This window comes from Patella vulgata, chromosome 2 (genome assembly GCF_932274485.2).
Source record: "Patella vulgata chromosome 2, xgPatVulg1.2, whole genome shotgun sequence".
Taxonomy (NCBI): Eukaryota; Metazoa; Mollusca; class Gastropoda; family Patellidae; genus Patella; species Patella vulgata.
In genome coordinates this window covers 33,718,943-33,735,276 of record NC_065880.2, presented here as the reverse complement: position 1 = coordinate 33,735,276, position 16,334 = coordinate 33,718,943, and the positions used below count along the sequence as shown (strand labels likewise).

The following is a 16,334-nucleotide window of genomic DNA, read 5'->3' as shown; positions in this document are numbered from 1 at the left end:
TAAGGTCTGTCATTGAGTCAAGTGGTGTGGTTTCGATTTCTCGATTGTAGGTGCTAAGGAGTAGGCTCGCCTCGTGGGTTTTCTCCGATTCCTCCGGTTTCCTCCCTCTGCTAAAGACCCCTGCGCGCAAGCGAATTATTGAACAATTTTAGTCCCGAAATGACTTAGCTTGTGTCGAGTGTACGTTAAACCCTATTTCTCCCTCTGTCTTGCTATAGATGGATGAGTTGCGTGTTCCAGCACAATTCAATTACACACCTACTTTTTGATTTCCGGTGTTGGTTTTGTTGGTGGTTTATTTAGAATCAAAGACATTATGTGAATCACATACCACATAATTGCAATACTAATTGTTCTGGAAAATTTGTTTATATTGTTTAATTGATATTCTATGTTTTTGCTTGATTTATTCCTGATAGTTTGTATCTGTTGGATAACTGTATCGGCAAATAAAGTAAATTCTAATCATGCTTCACGCTATCAGTAAAGTAAATATCCAGCCAGCATTCTTTAATTAAGGGGACCGGTGTCATCGAGAGGTAAGGCATCTCGACCTTCGATGGGGAGTTCCGAGGTGTATGCCTGTAAGGGTGGCGATGAAACGCCGAAAGTTTTCAATTTAAGCTTGGCTCTTTCTTGTCAACGGTATATGTCATATGGTGCTTGCTAGAAATGGGCTAGTGCCTAATTTGACGGACAGTATGAAACGTCGAGGTTCACTGATTTAATCGTGCGTGGCCTGTACCAGTGAAAGTAAGAATTGTACTAATAGTAGACAGAAACACAAATGTCAGGGCAAGTTGTGTCTCCCTAACTTTAAAGATGCATTATGTAAGAGCTAAATCTGCGTATTGCGTTTTATTTTTCTGGTTTTAAATCTTACATATCTTAAGATATTTTTAGAGATTTATTCACATGCCAAGCCTATAATCAACTATCTAGACTATCGGTAGGCTGCGATATAGATGGATTTAAAGACCCACGAGTTTTAAAAATGTAACGATAAACTGGATAATCGATACTTAGTCTCAGTTGTCAAGAACCGTTGCTACGATATTAAACTATGTACGCTACACCTGTCATAACCTCCCCCAGAATAAAGTAATTTGAATGAAAGTTTCGATATATTTATTTTTCATTGTCTAAATTTGAACTATTATAGCAACGATGGCCAACTCTTTATCTAAATCTTACATTATGCATCTTTAATGAGCATAGTAAATATAATATGGTAGTCTCAAAATGACATGTTTACGAGACGGTACAGTCCTTCTTCCTGATTTACTTATTTTATAATTTATATAAATATTCCTTTTTCAGGATTTTAATCGTTTTGCGTGCGGTGGTTTCGCTACTAAAGCTTCATTATCCTGGCATCGAACTCGTTTAAAAGAGAACCCTGAACAAATACTGGATTCGTATGCTTCTTATCTTATAGGTGAGTACAATTTATTTTAGTTATTGTCTTATAGGTGAGCCCAATTGTTTCAATTATTGTCTCCATTGACACACAGGGGTGTGGCCAAGAAGGGAAAATTTTATTATTATATATCATTGATATTTGGAGATGGGAATTACATTTTATTGGAAGAGGTGGAGGAAAACCTGCTTAAACACCTATAAATAAATCGAAATATTAAAATACATCGGTTCCAAGACAGTATTCTAGTTTATAAGAGACACGAGGCTCGAAATACTGTTAACAAAAGGGATGTCATGTTGATGCTAAACCAATACAGGAGAAATTTGGGACTGCGCATGTCACCATTCTAAATTTGACACACATGGTTACTTCCACGTGATGCTGCTTGCCTTTATAAAGGCAGCTTTATAATTAATGCAGTCTATAATTAACACAATTAAAATATGACAGCAATCCTTAAACATACATTATGCAAGAGCTAAATCTGTCTATTGTAGGTCTTTCTTTAGGCCTGAAATGTTATCTAAATTACTACTTAGACATTACTTAACCTGTCCATGCCATAATCAACTCTAGATGACATCGCTAGCCTGGATCTTTAGTGGATTATGAGCCGATTTACTGCATAATTCTCCTTCACGATTTAACGATTAAATGGATAATCGAGACTATGCTGTTTATCGTACTGAATTTAGTATTGATGACCGAGGCTAGGCGGAAATTTCAATCGCTTAGTTCTCGGTTCATAGTGGATCAATTTGAATGAAATTTTCAGCAAATTGCCTTTACATTATCTAGTTTTTAACTATTATAGTGAGAACTGCCAACTCGTTAATGTATCTTTAAGAAAGCTAACTGGGGCAAATTTGAAATATTTAAAATATACCTTTGATAAAATACAATGTATGTGTTCGCGTCTAAGGTTTAAAAATCGCGTAGATCCGATGTGAATAAATAAGTGCGTGGGCTAAGGACAGAGTCGAATTCTGGGCCGCTGCCTTGGAGATTGCTAATTGATGTATCTTATACATTTATATTTCCATTGTGAATATATTTTAACACGCAGGGTAGTACACAGATTATTTATTCATAATTTCACGGTAAAACACTGTCATTAATTTTGAAATAATAGTAGAATAGTGTTTTCGCACTGGATTCTTGATTTTGAGTCATATGTTTCTCCACTATCCATCAATCAATTATATTTATGACAAGCTTGGTCACTGACCGATAAACAACGTGAAATCGCCATCTTGGCTATCATGAGCAAGTTATAAACATAGCGTACAAAGAAAATGGGGTTTAACGTCCTACTGCCATACAGTGAGCTATGAGGGAAATTTTTCCCGGGCAGCGGCACCATGGTCTACTCTTATATCGAATTCCTACTGCCAAGGGATCTTTTACGTGCACGTCAATATCCTCGGTTTTTCGTCACATTCAAACGACTAGACAGCTATCCTTGTCAGACCCTCCATCTTGCACCACTGACTAGAGGAAACCACGCCTGGAAATCCCGATGAACTTTCTCGTCCAATGCAGGGCTCGAACACGCGACCTCCAGGCTAGCGAGCCAGCGTCTTACCCACTTAGTCACCGTGGCTCCCCAACATGGCGGACAGACATGCCTTTGTCACTTAAGCTTCTTAGGGACTTATTTATGTTGTGGCTACTGGTTTATTACAAATTAGTTTGGCACCTTCAAACTCATGGGTACAATATAGACAATGTTTATATTATGACAAAAACTGTATTAGGAAGTTATTATGTGATAAGCAAACACCTGAACTTTTTTGAGCGGGTTTCACATTGCTTAGTGCGGATGCAAAGACTGGGCCCATAAAAAGTATATTAGCTCACCAACATGGCCTGTCATGCGGTGAACAAAACATTAGATGGGAGGGAGGGACAACCAACAACAACTACTTTGATGGAGTCTGAAGTATTGAAGCAATTACAATAAATGGTATTCAAAAGCGTGCACACAAAACAACCAACCAGAAAAAAAAGATAAAGAAAAAAGAAAAAAAGAAAAGAGAAAGAAAGGGGGGGGGGAGAAAAGAAGGAAGGAGAGGACAGGAAAAGGTTTTTGTTTTTGACACTGAAGAGAATTCTCAAATTCATCTTATGATAGTGCTCCTAGGTCATTCTGTTATCTAATTGTATTATGAAATCAAAAATTTGCCTTCTTCTGCTTTGGTCTGAAATGCTTGGAAAATGGGTTTGCGGTTGTCAATTTTCAAAATTTTCAGGGGGGGGGGGGGGAGGAACCTCATAGTGCGCTCGCGAACCTTTAGCGCGCTCGTGTCGCGCCTTCGGCGCGTACTTGTGTGGGCCTTGGTCAATGACCCGACAGCTGGGCACTGAACACGGCGTATTCGAGTTCCACCAGGTCGTACAACAAATACAAAGTCCTTAAACGATTCGTATCAAAATACGTCTCCTCCATTGCTTTTCATTGATGGCAATAGCCGCAATCGTTTTGGCCAATGTGTATCATCGAATAACCAATATGGCATTATAAGTTTCCATAAGAAAATAAATATAAAACGTTAGATAGTATCATGTTCCAAATAACCCTAGAATCTAGGCGGTTTTTTTTAAATCGAAAACTCAAGCGTATAGCATCCACCCCGGAAAGAGTACTGTCAATACTTCGTTGAGCAAACTTTGAGGACACTCTAGATTTGTCAATTCTCTTGACTAATCCCAGCCCACAGTATGTCTCATTGCTTCCTACCACGTTCTAAAATGATTAATCCGATAATTGGAATTAAACCACGTGGCTCTCAGCAAACGAAACTACCCTTCGAAGTGGCAAATAAACGTAGGTACGTGAAGATTCGAAATGAAAGGACGGTCAGCAGTCTGATTATAATACAGATCCATATTTCGTTTCTTTTTTGTATACTTTCGAAGACCTCCACAACATGAAGGTCTGGCCGGTTGTAATGGAAGGTCGCGTCAGGGGGTCATACGACTTTTGACCCTTTAATACCATAATTCATTTAACCAATCAGCGTCGGTGTTCCTATTTGCTATTCGGAAATACCAAAAGTTCCGTGCACTCGACTCAACAGACCATTAAATTGATTTGCTAATCAACGATTAGACCGGAGAACATTGCTTGCATTCCCTGATTCTAGGTCGGATAGGTGGTGGGGACTCGTGTCCGGCTGACAGCCAAACCTAAATCTACCTACCTTATTAATTAAGACTCCAGCATTTATAGCATTCATTTCTAATACCTGGGGCTTCTCCTTTGGATGAATTTCCCGATGTGGCTTCTTTTGGTACGTTCCTTAGCCAAACCTAAATCTACCTACCTTATTAATTAAGACCCTAGCATTTATAGCATTCATTTCTTATACCCGGGGCTTCTCCTTTGGATGAATTTCACATTATGGCCTCTTCTGGCACGTTCCTTAGGAAACACATGTTTACGATATCACCCTTTGTGGAAGTGGACGTAAAACTCCAGGAACTAACGACCGAACCCCACATCATCCAGAACGCAGGTTATTTAATAATTTATCTAGTGCTCTCGCTTGGTGCTGTGGGCGCCCTTGACTTCTACAAAGGGATGTATAATTATGGTTTAAATCAACACTCTTGTACCCTAGCTTGCGACAATGTTAATATTTAAAACAAATCGTTCGTAAATGGTTTTCGTATTATTTACTATTACAGATGTGTTATCGGAATCCTACCTACCTACAGATAATCTCATAACCAGTAACTTTAAAACTTTATTTAGATCATGTCTTCTAGATACGGAACTAGGAACAAGAAAGGCCTGTAAGTATATCTAGATTATACACTATGACATTTATATATCTTAAGAAGAACAAGTGTCAGCTAATGAAACATATTTGTTATTTTTCTCAGAAGGAAGTCGATTTGGAAGCTAAACAAATGACATTTAATGTGCACTAAAAGCATGACCTAATATCATCTCATATGATTTGTATACGTTTTATCCACACGAATAGATTTTTGCAAACCTTAAATAACATATAATTAATTTCTCTGGATTGACAAATACTTCTGATATTTCCATTCACATTTCAGAGAATTTATACTTTGGAATCTATTGAAAATAAACATTAACTTCTAGCTTCAAACACACAACAAAATTTATATGGACAACTGTGTATAAACCAGTGATTGTTTTCCATATATATTCTGTTGTGTTTTTTAATGTCCTCAATCGCTAAATGCCAGTCAAGGATTAACTTCTAGCTTCATTTTGTAAACGCGCCTCACATTTGGATCCGAATAATGTGATTGAAGTTATTAATAATTGGTTTAGAATTATTATTAATGCGATTGATGTTATTATGAATGTGATTGGTGTTATTATTAATGTGACTGATTTTATTATTAATTTGATTTATGTTGTAACTCATTGAAGTGAATTTGATTAAAATTATGAATAATTTGATTTGAATGTATGATTAAATTCTGATTAATTTGATTGAAATTAGTATTACTCAGATTGAAATTATTATTAATCTGATTAAAATTATTATAAACCTGATTAAAATTATTATTAACCTGATTAAAATTATTATTAATCTGATTAAAATTATTATTAACCTGATTAAAATTATTATTAACCTGATTAAAATTATTATTAATCTGATTAAAATTATTATTAATCTGATTAAAATTATTATTAATCTGATTTATATTATAAAGAATATTATGAATTTGTTTGAAATCATTATGAATTTGCCATTTTAATGAATTTGAATGGAATTATTTTGAATTAGATTGAAATTATCATGAATTTTATTGGAATTATCATGAATTTTATTGAAATTATTATGAATTTTATTGAAATTATTATAAATTTTATTGAAATTATTATAAATTTTATTTAAATTATTAATTTGTTTCAGTTTTAGATATAGTTGATGATTTAGGTGGTGTTTTTCTCTCCTCAATACAGAAAGATACAGATTTTGATTTAACAACATTACTAGCCAACGTTACCAGATTATATGGTGCATCACCTTTCTTTAAGATTATTATCCATGGAGGAGGGAAATTTTCGGTAATCTGTTTTCACATATGTCTTAAGAAATCGGTTCAATTAGACTCTACTAGAATGGGTACATTTATTCTAGTGTAAATGAACAAAAGGGGAAAGGTGTGTGAATTGCTATTTCTTGTTGTGGATTCAACTGATATTCCAGTAACGTTCAAACGGGGCATAGAAACAAATTGACGGGATAGTGGACGACACAAATTATATTCTGGCGGCGTTCAGAAAGGACGTAGAACTAAATTGGTCGAAGTTAATTTACAGTACTAGTTGGCTAGTAGACATATTGCTCCATGTCGCTAATCAATTGTAGTTATTGGTACATGTGGCAAATCTACTGGTGGTCATCCATGGGTCACACAATAGCACCGAGAAGATTGTACATATAGGTAAATGTCCACACTGACCGATAATGTCCGATAAACAGTCAACAATTAAATTAGTGTTTGTCCAGTTCTAATTATTAGTTGGTCAGTTTGTGAGTGATTAGTTTTCTAATGTGAAGGGCAAATCGCCTGATACGTTGTACTGATCAATTCGTTTTCCCTCTTGAATGAGAAGAATATTGGAAGAATATTGGACTAAAACAAAAATTAAAGTACGGTACGATAAAACAAGATCTTGTACCATCGACCCTGATATTACTGGGATAATACTTACATAGATATTCTCTTCCGAAGTATAGGTTCCATCTTTGGTTCCCATTACAGATGGTGTTTATCAGGATTTTAGGAAGGGGGTACATGAAATGTCATCTATCAATATTGGGACGGTCACACGGCTAATCTTTATCGCACCCCGTCTCGTCGTGTGTTGGTTTCAAATCAGACACGCGTAGATACAGACATTTAAGCAGAAATGCATAATACGTGTTATTAAATCAATATACGTAACTATATTTCTTCAATGCAATTCAATTTTGTTTCAGATTTTTTTTTATCAAAGATTTTGTAGAAGACGAAGCATTTCGTATCTCCTTAACTAGGTTGAGGAATACATTTTATGTGTGGTGGGACATACTTGATTTATACGCAGCTCAATTCGAATCTATGCTCCATAAGATTGGTGCAGATCAAATTAGACCCTAAAGGCAATCTACGTAAATATTTTAATAGAAGTCTGGGTTTTTTGTCAGCGTTATCTATGTCAGTGAAATAACACAGAATTAATAAATCATTTTCTCCAAGACGGGTCACTTGATAGCTTCGTTCACTAAAATATTACAAATTAAATAGATAAATGCTATTTTCAGAAATATTTGTTCTTAAAATAGTGATTCTAACTTATCTTGTGAAATATGTTATGCATTCATAGGTCTCGAAGGAACCCTATTTCAGAGCAGAGGTCAACATTGGTACAGGAAAATATTAACGAATAAAGAATATACCTTAATCATTTTGACCTTTGTAGTTAATAATAGTTTTAACATTGATTAGCAGTGTATAATGATAAAATGTTGAGCTACAACTTATAGTTCTACTAACGACTAAACCCACTACATCGATATTAAAAAAATAGGCCAAACACAAGTAGCTAAAAAAACCTCGTTGATACGATTTCCGATTTCCATGCAAATAATATTCAATAACAAACGTACCCTAACCATCATTCACATTTGCATTCAATATTTTTGTGGCTTGCTCAAGTATCATTATTGTGAATTGAAATCGACCATACGGGTAGTGGCCATTCATGATTCATTATGGTTAAAATGGTAACATTACCATTCGAAATCTGGGCATTGCTGTGGATTAATGTTGACATTGTCTTCATAGAAAATGATATTATAGTTATGGTACGGGCAATTGTTAATATTAAACCTTGTAGCGATACATTTCCCCTTAATAAAAAATGAAACCGCTGATTGACAAATAACCACCTCTCTTTTCAAAGGTGACAAAAAATTCTAAGCTAGTTTTAAAGTATCAAATTATGTTTTAGGTGGTGAATCGATTTTCTGATAGGCTGGTCAATTTGCTGCGGGATAGCTCCGACGATATCCCTAATTTCCGGTTCCTGTTGCCTAGTGAATATTACTATAGAACAGAAAAAGTTGAGGTATGTCATCCATTGATGTCTAAAGAGGGTTTTCAGCTCGATCGCGACTCCATATTAGACTAAATTCAATGACCAATAGAGCCTTCAATCCTCATTTCAGATCCGTTTAGATTTTCCTTTTTGGAGAAGTTAAGTTCATGGAAGCATGTTGAATGTCATTAAGTGATATTGGTTACCATTTCGGTCTCAACTCATTTATAAAACGGATGACATTTATTCAGTCACACAAGTTTCATATGATCCTTTATTCGTAAAGTAATTTATCTTGTATTTTCTCAAAAAGCTGACATTAAAATTTTTGCTTGAACATGAAAATAAAACCTTCCTTCACACGCACATATAAGGCTATTAAAAATTCAATGGCTTGGTAATTATTTTATATCACAAATTCTGGTTGTAGTTTTGCTGAAGTTGGTTTAAATACCGATAACGATAACATTTAATTCTTCTACTGCTGAAGGATATTGAAAGAAAAACTGAAGATCTAGAGTATGAATTTTGTATATTATTCAACCAAAACTAGTCCATTTTAAGTCTGTGAAAAAAGTATTGTTAAAGCGGGTTTAGGTGTCGGCAAATCTTTACTTGGCAAATATTATACCTTTTTGAATTTGTATGTTTTCCATAGGGGCTAGAATTTAAAAAAAATATTTTTCCTTTCACTTTCTTACTTACAGACGTTACAAACACAGAAAATTAATCTGCTTCGACGTCTTGTTGCCGAAGTTCCCCAGTCAGCGTCTTCCTCCATCGACAAAGTTTTAGATGAAGTTTTCAGCTTTGAAGATGAACTTCATATGGTAACAATCTTTTATTTATACACGTATATTTGAAAGCATCAATTGATGAATACAGACATAGGTACAATAAAAGAAATGTGGTTTCTTCAGAGTTAAATCAAAACGCCAGAAAGAGTGATGATTGTATTGTGGTGGGGAAGGTATTAAGTATTTAAGAAGGGTTATGTTTAAGACTGATAGATACAGTTAATTATTTGCTTCCGTTTTACCAGACGTGGCGTCCCGATCCATTTATAAAACACACATATATAGATACATGTTAAAGCGTGTATGAAATAGACAAAAAAAGGTTTCGCTTACAGCCTCTTTCTAATATACCCCAAGATGAATCCTGCCTTCTATTGTCTCAATATTTTATAGATTTTTCATACATCCTATTTTTGTATTTAATTGCCCTTCTTTATTATCGACTCAATTATTTTTAAATAACGTATACATGTATATTTTGTCAAAATCTGCCCAGAACAACACACAAATCACAAATTTCTAAATTCGGCAATTCTTCTAATAGCCCGATAAGAAGACTATTGGATGTGTTGTCAGTATTTTGGATTTATTGATACAACCTGTAAGGAATCTTTCCTCCAATCTGTGTCTTTCATCTGCGATAACAGTTAACGGCCATGGTTAAAACCGTTCTTTCAACAATGTTCAATCTTTTTGGGGGTAGCGTTGAGGGGGGGGGGGTCACAGTGGCTCAATGGGTAAGGCGCTGGATCACTTACCAGGAGCTCCGGGATCTGATCCTGGTGTTGGTCGAGGGAGTTTTCTCGAGATTATCCAGCGAGGTTTCTCCTTGTCAGTGGTGCGGGACGGAGAGCCTGGTAAGAAACAGCATCAAGTCGTTCGGATGGGACAGAAAACCGATGATCCGTGTAAACATTGGTGTGCACTTAAAGGGTTCCTTGACAGTCGGAATTCAATTGCATTCAGGCAAAAGTTCTCTCATAGCACACTGTATGCCCATCTGTAGCACCATGAGTCTTTCTGTCTGACGTGGAGAGCGGACGCGGAAACCGGTCGCCACATCTTACGTACGACCCATGCATCTTTTCTTACTACATATTTCTGTAGCCTTGTGATCGTCTAGAATTTGTCTCTAGCTGTCTTTACTTCTGCTTCACGTTGTGTATTTACTTCTTAATGGTTTTCTTAAGACGTTTGTCTTACCAGGAATAGTAATGCATAGTTCGCTTCTACATTTTATATAGCATATAACTGAATACAGGTATACAAGCATAATAGATAACAATACTAGCTAAAACCATTTCTCTACCCTAGCCAGCCTCGCGGCTGTCTAGGAACTCAGATGTAAGCCCTCTGGAACCTAATAGAAGTCTGACTTACAGGGTTCCACGGTTTCTTTTAAAGGTATACAAATATCATGCACCATAAAGCGTGATCATGGCCCTGAACTTGTGTAATTAACAAAATGATTGGTTACTTTAAATCAAATGATGCAATTAAAATAATTCCACTCACGTGTAATTCTGGTGGTAAATGATTGACATATTTTGGTTAAAGAGCTCTTTTTTTATATAACAATATGACAATTACAGACTAAGTTGATTTAGTGCACACTATATATGTGAATATGTTTGAAATTACTAACTTGCCAAAGATATTAATTAAATAAATATAAAGGCATCTTATTTCAAGAGCAAAAATTCTAGCAATATTATTACACATCTTCAGTAGGCCGGATGGTTGCGAAAAGTAGTACGTTAAACCCCATTTCATTGGGATTATTATACCTTTGGATGTGATTTACCTTTAAGTAATATTCTTCTGAAACTAGAACTGACTAAAACTATTGGAGTGTGCTCACAACAATAAGGTGCCCAAAATAGAATACACTCGTGTACATGAAAAGAAGAATGGAATTTAAAACCCAGCTGCACACGAGATTTATTTTTATTAAGAGACTAAAGTAAACATTACATGTACGTGAATATTGCAGATTATTTTTTTCCTCTTTTCTATACAATTCTGGGAGGTAGGAAACTAAATATTTCTTTTGATTGTGAAATTAGCAATCTGGTATTTAATCATTATTGTTAGGCAAGAGTACACAAGATAAATATAAACTAGTCATATTGTTCTATTGATCAATGTCCTGTAAAGGATTTTGCAGGTTTTAAGCCTCTTCAAGGAGAAAACTGTTTGTTCAACACAACAAATGATAAAAGATTTAATCAATTCAGCTTTAAACGTATATTTATTCAATCTTGTTTTATTATTGGTTAAGAATAAAGAGCGTTTTTTTTTATTTTTTTTTGTCTGGGTGTGCTATATTAGATGTTCTTATCCACTCTCACTTACGGCACACATTATATCAATCAACTGATCGTTGCTGTGTTACGTCGTTTTAAGTCCATACTTCACTTATACAATATAATACTCTATAATTCATTTAATAGTCAACCAGGCTAATCAACTTGTATTATGAGTTCCTTCATCGTTGTGCAAAATATGCCAAACAATATTACCACATTTAAATTGTTCATGATTTTGACAGGTCGGTGCAATGTTGTTCATTAAGAATGAAAGTCTATTTTTAGTATGTAGGTTACTATGATTAGGGAACAAAATTAAAGGTAGCCACCCGATAATACATTGAAAATATAGTTTTACACTTGCTGCAGTTCCATTGGCCATCATCGGCAAATGTTCCACATACATCTACTATATGTTCATAGATTATTTCACTACTACAGTTGATTTCTGTGATTAGACCCGAAAGTCATGCCTGATTGGACGAGAAACACACACTTATAGTTGCTGCCCAATGGCGGGGGAATTTACAGACGTCAACTATTCCTGTCTCTTAGAATAGTTAATTAATAGAAACAATCAGTCGACTTTTCCAAGTAGACTGTGAATATACCAACAACAGTTTATGTCTTGAAATACCAGGCACCGAAGATCCGCTTTCCTGTAATCAATCTGCTAGACTATTTCATTTAGTGGTGATCGTACAGCTATTTTGAATCACGGGTGGTTATCAGATAGGACCTAAAATTCCGTCCAATATAGTAAACGTATCGACAAACTATTGCCTTTTGTATAGGTATAGAACCTAAAACGCAAAAAAAAAAAAAAAAAAAATCTCTGTATTACATACATATGTACACCCACCTTTAATGTACCTCATTAAAACACGTATGATGTTTGAGTTATTCACTTAATAGCCATGAGTTTTTTTACTAGTGTTCATTTAATGATAATGTTCGATTTGCCAAATTTGTTCTATTCAATCAACTCATTTAGGAATTGGTTCTCGAATCTTGTTTTTTTAAAGCATGGTCTTCATGCCAAAAACAATTGTAAAACATTTCCATTATATAACAATGTTTGCTGGAGATTGTGGGTTTTTTTATAATCTGAAATGACTTTATCAAAATGGAAACCAAAACCACTTTTTGGTCCACGTCATGTAGCTATAATTTCCTATTTGCCTCCTAACAACATGCCAGTTATTGAACGAGCGATGCCAAACGAATTCCCAGGTTGAATCAAGTTACCCAAAAATGATTAATATTCCATCGATAGTATGATGTATTATGTCTGTATAAGTAATCCTGCTCCTATTTTTACATATAAAACATCATACTGTCATAAAGAACATCCAAGACAAATTTACAATGACGTTAATGCCGCCGCCTTCTAATACTTATCTAAGTATTTAATCGATATTTTTGGATCACTTATGATTAGAAGACGTAGTCCATGTAATGCATGTGTTTTATTGTGTTACAAGAATTTGACGAATAGATACATAATTAATAAGACATGTTGTCATTTTGATCTTTTGTTTTTATTAAAAAATAGCACAGGAATTTTTCGACAAAAAAGGATCATGTCTTTTTGATAGCGAACGGTTTTGTTACTTAATATAATTTTGCCATGCAAGTGGTGATATTATTGACTTAAATGTTGCCCCCCCCCCGTAAACTTTGGTTATTTTCGGCGCAATTAGCTACAAATTGTAATGGGTGTCATGCACGAAGTAGGACATCCTTATACTTTCGGGAACACTTATTACCAGACCCAATTTAACGCAAATAACAGTTTTTGGCTCACTTTTACATTTGAATTTTGTGCATTATTATATGTCTTTGGGTCTTTGAGTTAACGTTCATTTGCATTGCAAATGTATTTTATAGTTTCGCACTAAGCGTCAGTTTATAAGTCTAGCTTATGAACGACTGCAGTCTAACAAGATTTTGCAAATGGATTTTTTTAGATCTCACATTAAATAGTTTAATAATAAACCTTCCAATATTTGTGCCAAAATTGACGCTGAAGTGACTGGCCATAGATTTATGCTGCATTAGAAAAGACATTGAATATATAATTTCGGAATATGTATAGAGAGATCCCCAAGATAGTAGCTTTAGGGTATTCGTCAAATACATGTATATAGATTTGCGAAACCAGTGAATCAGTCAACAGACACGCTCCTGTCACCCCTACAGCTTTCAGAAACAAAACAAGACCACTTGCTATTACTGCTATTACACAATTTTAGCAAATCCATTATTTATTAATTTTTGGGGGGATTTTGATATTTCTTATGATCGATTGTGTTTGATTTTATCCTATATGGAACAAATATTTTAATAGACGTTGTTTCACTCTCTGTCGAGACTTCAGTATGCTTTTGATACACATACAAATATAATATAAATACTTTGTCATTTAATCGAAGGGTGAGTATAAATAATAGTCGACTGGGCAAAAAATCTAGTGTCTTAGCTTCTGGGGTTTTAATATTTGTGACCCATGATTGACAGATAGTGATCAAAGTATCACCAGCAGACTAAAACAACAGTTTCTGTTTCCAATCGTATCAAAAACCTATAAACTCACATTAAAGTGTTTGCTCAGTGCCAAAATATAAAGCCATCTAATCAAAACCAAGCACGCTCTTCAGATACAAGTAACCCGATGACTGTTCTAAAAAAGGTCGATATAGAATCTTAGGTCATCAGTTTGAAATGCACCAAATTTCACAGTTCAAACGGTTTGGCATTGATGTCAACACGCAAGAATGAGTTGTTACTTGCGTCCATTTATTCGATGGTTAATCGTGATGTGTTAAATTCTAATAAATAAACTAACACCCAATCCTTCTCTTTGCTATAAAATTCGGTTTTTATCGCTCGCGTAGGGGCAGATAGACATCATCAACAATCAATTTATGATAAGTTTGAAGTTTTCTGAAGTACTTTCATCAAGCCTATATAAATCCTAGATTTACCAAACCAAACATATTTTCCGGTTCTATCATTTCAGATCCTCTATGACGATGAAAGCGCTTATCTCAATGAAGACTTCTGGGACTGCTCACAAAGAAGAACTGATATATTGTCGAAAATGGATTTACAATTTAGCGGTTACCAACTTAATTGGACAGTTTTCTTTAATAATGTGTTTCAAGGTGAACACATGACATTGTGTAATGTACAGCTTAATACCGCTGTTCAAACCTTATTACAAAACACCCCTAAACACGTTTTAAAGAGATACACTATACTTCATACTGTGTTTAATACGGATTTATTAGTGTTATTCCCGTCCATACTTAAACAGCTTACCCCGAAACAAGAACATAATTTATTGATAGAAGGATTTGATCATCAACTAGAAAGACAGTGTGTCGGCTATGTCTTTAAGTTTATTCCCGGATCGTTGCATTGTACAATCAATAACACGAAGAGATATGAAGGAGGGAGAAAGTTCTCTTCAGTTTTTGACACAATACGAGCGACATTATCAGATCAGATCGTCAAACTGTTTGATATCGATATCAAAGACTCGCAACCCATCATCAACAGGTGCAGTGAAGACGTCGGCCAGATCTGGAACCAAACAGTCAACCAAGACTCATCGATACCAAGTGGTTTCTTCACCGATCAATCATTCACCATCAATATTATCAATCTGATTACACACCAAAATATCCAATATTTACACGGTCACAAGAAACCCAGCGTTAATCCCCTCAATGTGGCATCCGTCGCCCAATTCGTGGGATGTTTGTGTAAGTATCTTTAAATAAATGAATAATTGATTGAAGCTTTGATGAATGTCATTTTAATGTAACCAGATTTCCAATATTTGAACGCTTGATTTATTTTAGATGAATTGTAGGTTTGAGGTGAAGAATAATTCGTAGGAAAATATCACTCATTCTAAGGCGATTTCACTGGCATGCCAAATTACCATTTTTTACCACTCTCTCTTAAATTATACTTTTATAACTGTTCGATTAGCATCCTTGGTGGATTAAAAAACAGAACGCTTCCAAATTTCACGCATTGCTAGAACAGCTTTGTATGAAACTAGAGCGATACAATGTTGGCCATAATTTTAGCCACCACTGCTGTATCTTAAAGATGGGTTCCCGCGTACAAACTGGGTGATTTAATGGCATATATGGACCAAAAACATATTCAAACTAATTAATTTGTCATAATTATGCTCCAAATCCTTCTCAAACATTGTAATTGCGAAGGAATGCCCTGCTATTAAAATTCGATCAAACCAGGTCATGTTTACGTCACGTGACTTACCTCTCTTGGAAGTTTTTAATCGTCGGGCTGTTGATTAGGGGAACCCATACGTTTTTGTCCTGTATACGCTCCATGAGTGTTTTTCGGGGAATCCAGTATTTTTCTAGTAAGATTGGATATCTCTACTTTCCATATATACCAAAATTGCCATAGTTTTATTGGAAATTACCACCCGATAAATACTTTTCTGGGAACCCATCTTTAAGATAGGCTAATGTGCGGGTTTATTAACATCTTTAATATGGTGCACGTATTAACTAAAGTGATCGGGAGCGTTTTAAAACAAATATGTATAAAAACAAAAGCAAGAATCACAAATCATTAAAAATAAATCACAAACTAAAATAAAAGAGAGTTATATAAAGTAATATAGGTTTGAAATATTTAAAAGAAAGGCTTAAAATCTTTACACGAAAGGCTTAAAA

General features: G+C 34.9%; 1 protein-coding gene across 1 annotated transcript in view; it reads left to right on the top strand.

The window, feature by feature from the left end:
* The window catches only part of LOC126810426 (endothelin-converting enzyme 1), a 48,344-nt gene that overhangs the window by 18,443 nt on the left and 13,567 nt on the right, over positions 1 to 16,334 (top strand). Inside the window, exons 3-8 of the mRNA XM_050535485.2 lie at positions 1,321 to 1,438; positions 5,114 to 5,221; positions 6,328 to 6,482; positions 8,415 to 8,531; positions 9,209 to 9,331; positions 14,630 to 15,377. Of these exons, the coding sequence (XP_050391442.1) occupies positions 1,321 to 1,438; positions 5,114 to 5,221; positions 6,328 to 6,482; positions 8,415 to 8,531; positions 9,209 to 9,331; positions 14,630 to 15,377 (1,369 nt within the window). The remainder of the gene's footprint in view (positions 1 to 1,320; positions 1,439 to 5,113; positions 5,222 to 6,327; positions 6,483 to 8,414; positions 8,532 to 9,208; positions 9,332 to 14,629; positions 15,378 to 16,334) is intronic.